The 10624-nt window shown below is 50.4% G+C and overlaps 1 protein-coding gene across 1 annotated transcript in view; it reads left to right on the forward strand.

Moving 5' to 3' along the window:
• Window positions 1-1036: 1036 nt before the first annotated feature.
• The window catches only part of Cnnm4 (cyclin and CBS domain divalent metal cation transport mediator 4), a 39482-nt gene continuing 29894 nt past the window's right edge, over window positions 1037-10624 (forward strand). Inside the window, exon 1 of the mRNA XM_031367182.1 lies at window positions 1037-2523. Within this exon, the coding sequence (XP_031223042.1) occupies window positions 1128-2523 (1396 nt within the window). The 5' untranslated portion in view covers window positions 1037-1127. The remainder of the gene's footprint in view (window positions 2524-10624) is intronic.

A 10624-nucleotide genomic window follows, 5' to 3' on the forward strand; every position in this document is an offset into this window, starting at 1 on the left:
TCAAATTAAAAACTAAAACCATAACTAAACAATAAAATCAATCCAGGCATGGTGGTGCATGCCTGTAAACCCAGCACTTGGGAGGTGATGGACAGAGGATCAGGAGTTCAAGGTCAGCCTCAGATTTGAAGAGTTCAAAGCCATATAGGGCTATGTAAGACCTTGTCTCAAACAAAATAGTCATTCTTACCGCCACTTACAGACAGGAACTAGGATTAACAGTGGAGATCTGAAAGGCCTAGGATTTTGTACCTAGGTTCAAAATTTGCATCTGTAAGATGTAAAACACTTAGTGTTCCTGTGTGTGTTTACTTGCTTATTGCGCTCCGCGTCCAGCCCCAGTACGGGTTTTCTTGCTTGTTGCCATTTTTCTGATCCTAGGCTGTAAACTAAAGGTGTTCAAGAATTTTGACTTGTTCTTTGCCGTATCGTTAGAATCTGAAACAAGTGTACATGTTCAATGAAAACTCATCCCTTAATAGAAAAACTTAGGTCAGTGCCTGGCCCCTCAGCACCTTAGGGGTCGGTCGGGTGATCTCTAGATAGAACCCAGCGGTGGGCTGGGGGAGTTCGGGAGCAGTGACAACCTATTTCTGGCATTGGGTCAAGGTCAGCAAAAATCCCAGAAGTGAGGAGGCTGTAATGCCAGCCTGAACACTCAGGTTCCCTTTTCTTTTTCTAAACCAGGAAATGCATTTTTCTCGCTGTGCCCACGGAGAAGCACCACCCGCCACAGAACGGAGCGAGAGTGCCGGGGACCCGGAAACAGTGGGGCGCACGGGGCTTGGGAGCCGGGCTCTCTATGGAGGAGCGCGGGAAAACCTGGGCTCCGCGCGGAAGCCTGGCTAGGCTCACCCCCGCCGCGGGCTCCCGCGCTCGCCCCGCGCCGTTCCACCTTAAGCGTGCAGACCTCCTTAAGCAGGCCCGCGCGAGCCGTGGGTAGGGGCGGGACCTCGCATGCAAATAAGGGGCGTGGGGCGGCGGGGCGGGGCGGGCGGGGCGCGGTCTGACGTCAGGTCCTCGGCTGGGGCAGTTGGCGCGGCGGCAGCGGAGCGGCAGGAGGGCAGGAGCAGCGGCGCCGAGTGAGGCGCGCGGCGGGGCGCGGGCAGCGGCGGGGCCAGAGCAACATGGCGCCGGGGGGCGGGGGCGGGCGGCGGGACGGCTGGCCGGCCCGAGGGCGCCTCCTCCTGGCCGCGCTGCTGCTGCCGCTATGGACGCGGGCGGCCAGCGGCCAGAGCAGCCCCCAGCAGAGCGTGATCCTAGGCATGAGGCTGGCGAGCTGCAACAAGTCGTGCGGGATGAACCCGGATGGCATCATCTTCGTGTCCGAGGGCAGCACGGTGAACTTGAGGCTCTATGGGCACAGCCTGGGCGAGATCTCCAGCAACCTGATCTCCTTCACCGAGGTGGACGACGCCGAGGCGGTCCACAACTCCACCAACTGCCTGGAGCTCACCAAGGACTTGGTGGTCCAGCGTCTGGTCAACGTGAGCCGCGGGAACACGTCGGGGATGCTCGTGGTGATTACCAAGTTCCTGCGGAGGAGCGAGAACATGAAGCTGTACGCACTGTGCACCCGGACCCGGGCCGACGGGCCGTGGATCAAATGGACGGACAAGGACTCCCTGCTCTTCATGGTGGAGGAGCATGGGAGGTTTCTGCCGCTCTGGCTGCATATCCTTCTCGTTATGGTGCTGTTGGTGCTGTCGGGTATCTTTTCTGGCCTCAACCTGGGACTTATGGCCCTGGACCCGATGGAGCTGCGCATTGTGCAGAACTGTGGAACTGAGAAGGAGCGAAAGTACGCTCGCAAGATAGAGCCCATCAGGCGCAAGGGCAACTACCTGCTCTGCTCGCTGCTCCTGGGGAATGTACTAGTCAACACCTCCCTCACCATCCTTCTAGACAACCTCATCGGGTCTGGCATCATGGCAGTGGCATCCTCCACCATTGGCATTGTCATCTTTGGGGAGATCTTACCTCAAGCCCTGTGCTCCCGGCACGGGCTGGCTGTGGGTGCCAACACTATTGTTCTCACCAAAGTCTTTATGCTTCTCACTTTCCCCCTGAGTTTCCCCATTAGCAAACTCCTGGACTTCTTCTTGGGTCAGGAGATTCGCACTGTTTACAATCGGGAGAAGCTGATGGAGATGTTGAAGGTGACAGAGCCTTATAATGACTTGGTGAAGGAAGAGTTAAATATGATCCAGGGTGCCCTGGAACTAAGGACCAAAACTGTGGAGGATATCATGACCCAGCTACACGACTGCTTCATGATCCGCAGTGATGCTATTCTGGACTTCAACACCATGTCAGAGATTATGGAGAGTGGCTATACTCGCATTCCTGTGTTTGAAGACGAGCACTCCAATATCGTAGATATCCTTTATGTCAAAGACTTGGCTTTTGTTGACCCGGATGACTGCACCCCGCTCAAGACCATCACTCGCTTCTACAACCACCCTGTACATTTTGTTTTTCATGACACCAAGCTGGACGCCATGCTAGAGGAATTCAAGAAGGGTAAGGACCGGTGTGGCTCCCGGTTAAATGTCCATTTGATACCTCTTGTTCCCCTGAAGCATCCCCTGCATGCTCTCTGTCTGCAGATTCTACTCTTCCATTTGTGCGAATTTACCCTGGGTTCCTCTGTCCATCTCTTCCTATGCCTCTGGTGTGAACGTTATCAGGCGCAGCAGAAGCTGTTGTCGAGCCTTTCTTTGCCTTCTGCCAGGCACTTTGTTCTGTGCTTAGTTGCATCAAAGCTGAAGGAGACACACTGGTCTGGAGCTGGGGGAGGGAGACGGGGTAAGGCTCATGTCTGAAAAGAGGCAGCCACCAGGCCTCATGGAGACTTGAAGGGTGGGAAGGGGAAGTAGCCTGGGAGCTGAGGATGTTGTCACAGGGAGGACACGTTTGAGGGGAGTCTTAAAAGACGAAGTGACTTGGGACTGGGTCACACCCCTCTTGTGAGGAAGGATTCCTTTGTGGCTCAGCAGGTGGTTCTGTCGAGCGGACCTTCTGGCTCTGCTGGTCCATGACCATCAGGGGACAGATTGGAGTCCCTGCACACTTTTTCCCCTGAGTTTGTTCTAGGTTTGGAGCAGTGAGTCCTCACCACCCTCCAGCCCACAAGCAAAACTGGGAGGTCTCTCCTCAGCTCCCAGCTCAGGGCAGTGCCAACCAGCAGTCTCCACTACGTAGTAGCAGCGGCATGGAGAGCAAGCTTGGGTTATTGTTCCAACCTTCCCAAGAGCCAGACATAAACTTGCCCCCACTCCCAGTCTTGAAGTGGCCTTGCTCTGTGTGTGCGCTCTCATGTGTGCTTGGCTAGCTCCCAGGTAGGTAGGCACTTAAGAGGGTTTACTCCCCTACCTCCAAGCTCAGTCAGGGCACACGCCCTTTTCCTTATTCCCAACAAAGACTTCCTCCCTCTTCTGCCCTGAAACCCTCAAAAGTGGCTGTAAACAGGCGGTTATCAAGTGAAACCCTCCTAGGCTGAAAGAGATGAGGAGGAAGAAAGGGCAACTCTTTAGAGGAGACCCTGTAGGGCCTTTGCTTCATAGTTCTAGTCCCAACCTTCCTCCTGTATGTAGAGCTGTCTCTGGCAAAGGCTCAGGCCGACCTGGGAACCACTAGTTGTGGATAAGCCCCGGGGTCATTTCTCAAACTGGAAGGTGGTGGACAGTCTTGAAGTGGGATCAGGAGAGAAGAGATGGCCTTAACCAGATTTGGTCTTAAAAGGTGCACTTGAGTCTAGGTCAAGGCCAAGGAGGCAGGTTGCTACTCTCTCCCTTTTGGGTTTTCTACACAGATCTTAGCATCAGAGCTAAGGGCATCTTGAGGATTGTAAACCAGGATAGGAGATGATAGTCTGGGTGGCATGGAAGGAGATTTAGTGGTGTAGACCCAGGAGCCTGTTTTGCTCTGGGTCTGAGCAGAAATAGTGGGGACTGTGTCTCAACTCCATCTTGCAGGTGGGGAACCTGAAAATTTCTAAGCAGTGGCTTCATATGGAACTTGGTGAGGACTCCCATGACGGCTTCTTTCTCACCTGCCTCTGTGGACTGAGGTGGTTTTTTGGTGACGGATATACCCGCCAGTACCTTTCCATCAATTTGGTTAGATCTGGATCCAACTAGTATGAATTGGCTTAATTTGGTGTCCAGATCAGCAGGGCTGACCTCTGTTCTGTGGGAGCGTGCTGGGTCTGGATGGCATTTTTGGACTCTACTCTGTCCTGTGAAGAAGTGTTCTTCGCTGAGCTGGAAAAACAGAGCTGGCATCTCGTAGGCCAGAGTTGTTCTGGGCTGAGCCCCACCCCCACAGTTTGGTCCACCAGACTTTCCTTGACAGAGACTTGTGGCCTGAGTCCAGGCCTTAGAGTGTGGATCCTAAGCAGTTCATGGAAAAGCAGGTGCAAACTATTCTGTGGGTCAGGGAGATGACAGTGTGACACAGTGGTCACTCCTCATGAACAGACCCTGGGCCATGTGTGGTGCCTTCCTGACATCTGGAGGACTTAGGAGACCAGTTTTAATTTCGTAAATTACCACAAAGGTGTCTTGCCATTGCCCTTGCCTCCTGCTGAGTAGGCTCTCCTGGGTCTTTCCATCTGGTGTGTCTACCCCTAGTCTGAGGCTGCCCAGGATGTGACATGACACATGCCTAGTGTGCATCTTATAGCTTCTAAGATTTTCTTTCTAAGGTTAGTGTCTGGAAGGCTTTTCTATTTTTGTTATTAAGAAGGAACAAGTGCAGTTCAGCAGCGCCAGCGTTATGCCAGATGGAGTGGCATGTTTCAGGGTCTTTACTGGTTCTTTCACCCCCAAATTGTGTGATGGCTCTGGACCTCACTCTGCCAGAAGCCTGCCTGGCTGAAGACTCTCTATCTGTGTGCTTGAGGTTTGTTTTGTTTTGAGTCAGCTTTCTTACTTTGGAGCTGAGGCTGGTCTGCATTGTAGGTGTGTGCCCCAAGCCTGCATCTGTAATTTTTTTTTTTTTTAACCAGGTTCTTTAATCCCCACTCCCCAGCTTTGTAAGTTCCTTGAGCATGGAACCCTGCCTTACTGGTTTTCATCACTGCAGGCCTGGCCAACAGATGGGGCCTCAGTGAACGTTAGTTGAACAAATGAATGGATGATTGTCTGCCAGGCTAGTTCAGGCTTTCCTGTTCCTTAAACACACCTCGACACTCCCAGCTCTGGGGCCTTTGCCCTAGCTGTTCTCCAAGAGAGTGTGGCTTCCCTCCCTTAATCTGTCTCCTCAGCATTGGTTCTGTGAGAACTTGCTGTCACCTCATTTAAGTCTGTAACCCCAACATCTCTCTTGACTTTCCCAGCTCTCCACCTTGTGCTCCATTCTCCTTCTCAGGTCAGGGGCTCAGTAGTTTGCCAAGCCCTTGTCCCCACCCAGTACAATATAAGATCCAAAGGGCAGGCTCTGTGCTCTGAGGATTGTGTCGATAGCTCTGGTATAGCCCTTGGCACACAGTAAGGCCTCAATAAAATATTACCCAATGAATGAATAAATGAATAAAGGATTTGTCAGATTTGGGAGAAAATTACTGCTATTGTAGAAGCTTCAGAATTATGAGACATTTATGAGAAGGCTAAATGAAGGGCTGTCACATCTCCGTCTGCGCCAGGAAAAGCGGTATGTGTGTATCTTGATGCCAGGCATGAAGAGTTTGGGGCTCTGAGTGTACCACTCAAGGCCCATTGCCAGTCATGTCTCTTTGCCTGCTGCTAAGCCATCTTGGGCCGTAGGAGGTTTTACCCAGCCTCCCTCATTAAGATGGTCACGAAAGGCCCTGCACAGCACAGGCTGTGGGGAGCTGAACTCCCCTGGGATTAAGGCAGAGAATCCTGCTTCCTGCCTCAAGACACTTAACTTTAGATGCTTTTGAACCCTCTTATCACGTTCAGGAGAGGCTCTAGGGACCCTCAGGAGTAAGACTGTGTTTGGCATGAAGACATGCCAGTTAATCCAGGTCACCCAGATTCATGGAGTTTGAACCTTGGCCCTTCTACTGGAACCTCACCTAAAACTGTTTGCAGTACTGGGTGTTGGGAGTGAGTTTGACACAGCTTGGAATCCTGAAACAAGAAAGTCCAGTGACTCCTAGGCCAGTTTACATCTGACTTCCCCTTAAGTGCTTTTACAAGCCCTAAGGCAGAGTCGTGAATGATGCACACCCCAACCCCAACCTCCAGCCCACCTTTCAGCTCTTCTGTGCCCCATCCTGGGAAGTCCTGCCCCTCCCAGGCCCTTAGCTCATCTTAAACCATCTTATCTCTCCCCACCCTCCTTATAACCCTCTGGACCACTGTATATTGAGGGATATAAACACTCCACCCAGCCAGAACTGGGGTTATATTCTACCCGGCTTGGTCATCAGCCTATGATGTGACCTTGAACCCGTTAGTACTCCTCCCAGCAAGTTAGCAGGGTGTAATTTGGAGAAGAAAGCAAGCTAGAAATATTTTCGTTTTAAAAAAAAAAAAATCCCTCCTATATTCCTGTCTGTGCCACGTCAGATTTTCCCATCCACTTAATTTATTCCCAGAACAACTATAAAGTCAAGGAAAAAAATGCTGCCCAAGTTTTTCGCTCACGCTTAGTTCCTGCCATCTGACACATCTTCAGTGATTTCTCCCGCTCCCTGCCACAACTACCTGTTCAGGTGTTTGTTCAATAAACGTGTAGCTTTTTGCAGCCCCTGTGTCAGACACAGCACTGGCAGTGGGGAGTCAGAGACGTGTCAAGCCATCTATTCACAGCTCACAGTCTGCCAGGGAGTCAGACATGCGACCAAGGTTTGGTTGTACAAACACACAGATAGGGCAGGCGGGGCACAAATGTCCCAATGTCTGCAGTGTCTGGTTTGTGATTTGGGGGTGATAATGTGATTTAACTGTGACAGGGCAAGGAGTCAATTTGGTGAGAATGGAGCAAAAGGAAATGAGAAATCTCTCCCTGTGTTACTGCTCTTTTGCTCAGCACCGTAAATATCAGAGCTTCTCACTCTTGCTTCGACCACCCAGACTTTTTATTGAAAATTAGCATTTCCTTTCTAAAGCTATTTCCCGTGTGTATATGTGTGCTTGTGTGTGTTCATGTGCATTCATGTGCCAATGTGTGTGTGCCTGTACCCCCGTGTGTGCTTGTGCACGTGCTCTGTGTGTGTGTGTGTGTGTGTGTGTGTGTTTGTGTGTGTGTGTATGCAATGAAACTTTTAGGAGTTCTTTCATTCTGCCGTTGGTTCTAGAGACCAAATGCTTTTATTCCAGCATCTCACTGGACTGGTTTGTTTTCTTGAGACAGTGTCTTACATTACTAATATAGCCTACTGACCTTAAACTCACAAGAATCCTCCTGCCTCAGCCTTCTAGGTGCTGGGATTATAGGCACGAGTTGCCATGCCTGCCAGTCTACATTTCCGACAGGGTTCCACTAAGATGGTGGTTCTGTGGACAAGCATAGCCCACACTACTGTGTAGAGTGTCTAGGCACCTGTGCAAGTGAAATGCTCACATGGGGCCTGGGAGGAAGGCCAGGGCCAGGCTGGACATTGTCACGGCTAAGCTTGTAGAGAAGGTGAAAAGGTGTCAAGGACTGTCCTGGGCTCGGCAGCAAGGAGAAGCTTGGGACGCACAGGCTGTTGGATGGGACATCTAAGCCAGGGGCTCAGAAACAGTTGTACAGCTGATGTCCATCAGCTCCTCATCAGTCAGTGATTTGAACTTGAGGAGCCGCATCTGAGAGTGATGGTTGCTGTCTGTGTGAATGTCACTCTGGACATAGGGCATCGGTCCCAAGTGTGGGCAGCTGACAAAGCTCTTTGCCATCCAGGCTGCTGTCTCCTTTCTGTCTGCTACTGTGCTATGAGTAGGGCCAGAGTTCTGTGGAGCAGGCTGTTTCCCTCCAAGGAGCTGGGGTGTACTGATCTTGGGGACCTACTGTTGATAGACCTTACTTAAACCAGTTGTGGGTGTGCCAGAGGATGTTGCCTGTGTCTGGCCCTAATAAGAGCTTGTTAGCATTCCAGCACTGGCTTTGCAAAAGACTCATTTTTTTTTTTTTTAATTGAAAGCGTCTAGCTCCAATGGTTTCCTGACAGCACAGGTCAGGATAAAGATGGCTGAACAAAGTTTAACCCGGAAACAGATGAGCATGAAGTGCACAAGGTCACAGAACAGCACCCAATGGGGGCAGTGAATGAAGGGAGGGGACCTTGGAGATTGTCACTAGAAGTCTGGAGAAGCAGTGAAGCAAGAGGACCTTTCAGGGCTCTTCACACGAGCCACTAATTCACACACCTCTTGGGACGGCGTAGAAAGAGACTGCCAGGTAGGAAATGGCCTCACTGATCTTTTGTGGACAAGAGTACCTGTGCCTGTTGTGACTGCTTTTCATCCCTTTTGGCTTTGAAGTGCAGACCACTGCGCTTTCTCTGGGTATTCCTGACCCATTCCCAGCATCTTGTAGACCGAGCCACAAAGGCATCTTTGAGCAGAAGGAAAGTGTGGCTTGAGAGTGACTTACCTGCCAGCTTCAGTCTGCTGACAGAGACTATTTAGCCTGTACCCAGCGCTAGTTACTGAAAGGCGACATGGCCAGGGAAGTATGTATAGGAGGGGAGTGGACTAGGTTCCCATGTCACTGTCTCAATGCCTGGTTTTGGTAGGACCTACTGGTTCCTTCATCCAACCCATGAGAAAGGACGGGCTGCCCTTGCTTGTCCTCAGTCTACTCACTCTTAACACTTCTTGTTAAGAAATCCTAGCATTCCATCTGTATGCTGAGGTAGGAAGATTGTGAGGTTAAGCCTAGGGCGGCCAGAGTCCCTGGAAGAGGGTGGGGAGAGACAGCGAGAGACTGAGGCTTGCTTCCGTTGGTAACTTTTTAAAGCTTCTTACAACAAAGAGCGATATCAAAACCATGTTCATAGTGACACAGGTCTGCTATCCTGTCAGCAAATGGGACAGAGCACAGAGGTGGGCAGGCCTCAGATTTCAGTCTGGCCAGGGCTGTATAATGAGACTAAAACAAGCCAAAATGAAAACCATTTTTATTCTCCATCTGTGTGCTCCGCCTGGAGCCGCCCTAGGTCTTTTGACATTAAAATCACTGTCGGTACAGTTTTATGGCCTGCTTTTTGGAATCCAGCTTAGGTTGGTTCTTCCTAGGTAAGAAATGACTTATTATCATCCTGTATTCCCAGTCTTGTTTTGCCCTGAGTGGCTCTGCTGGAAGTGGAGCCCGGAAGGGCCCTATATCCCGGGCCAGCCCATTCGGTGGAGGGGTTAAACTCAGTGGGGCTGGGACATTCTCCAGAGCTTGTCATCAGAGTAGCTTTCCTGCTGCAGGCCTGATCCACTGTGACCTGAACAGGGTTCTAGAAAGACTGGTTTCCTGGGCTCTCTGGAATGCCTAGTGTTTGGCCAGCAGGCAGCCTGGAGCCTCTTTAGAAGGAAGATTCCTTCTCTACCCCAGACAGGCACACAATATGAGACCCCACATAGGTAGAGAGGTTTATTCACAAGTCCACACACATCCCCCTACCCCAGATTTGCATTCTGTATAGTTGTAAGAAGACAGACAGACAGATACACACATACACACACACACACACACACACACACACACACACACACACACACACTCACTCATTTACTCACTCGCACAGCCTTGCCCATGTGCACAGGCAGGGCCATGCCCTGGTACTTGAAGGCTTTCTCACACCCTTGTATGCACAAGCACTATAACCCAGAGACCTATTCCCAGTTTAAGTCTTCTTTCTCCAGCTTTCCCAAGAGTTAAAAGTAAGTTTGAAAAATAAGTAAATCCATGTACAGCCAGTTTATTTTGTGAATTGTTTAGAATGGTGACCTTACTCTTGAACTCAAAAAACTTTCCTTAGTGGCCATGACGCTGCCCATCCATGCTGGTGACTGTGACCACCTCCGGGTTGACGTGAGAACTGAAGGAGGTCAGGCATGCAAGGCATTTAGTCCTGTGCCCAGGACTATGTCATTGTGTAGTAAACATTAGCTCTGTTAACTGTTAGTGTTCCTATTATCCAGAACGCTCCCTGTTATCCAGTTGGCATTGATAGCAGCTGGTGAGCACAGTGGCTCTTACACATGGCAGTTGGCCTACTCTTCGGCATGGCGACTTTCTAATTTTTAGGTTATAAATGTATTACGCTCAGCAAAAACTCTATTATAAGATAGAGATGGTTCATTGATAAAGTGCAGTCGCTACTCTTCCAGATGACTCAAGATAAGTTCCCAGAACTTATGTTTGCCAGTTCACAGTCACCTGTAACTCCATCTCTAGGGTCTGATGCCCACCACACTCATGTGCGTGCACACACACACATACAGTTAAAATAAATTAAAAAAGAACTTAGTTTCTGTAAAAAGCAAGTCACTCGATTTTTTAAAAAGCCTATTATAAAACCATCTGCAAAATGTCAGGTACTGCCTCATTTGTAAGGATCACAAGCTGAGTGGGAAGGAACTAGTATCTGGATGAGAACTGAAAAATGAGGGTATTCTCTTAAAAAAACAACAACCGTGTGTGTGTGTGTGTGTGTGTGTGTGTGTGTGTGTGTGTG

This window comes from Mastomys coucha, unplaced genomic scaffold, assembly GCF_008632895.1.
Source record: "Mastomys coucha isolate ucsf_1 unplaced genomic scaffold, UCSF_Mcou_1 pScaffold14, whole genome shotgun sequence".
Classification (NCBI taxonomy): domain Eukaryota; kingdom Metazoa; phylum Chordata; class Mammalia; order Rodentia; family Muridae; genus Mastomys; species Mastomys coucha.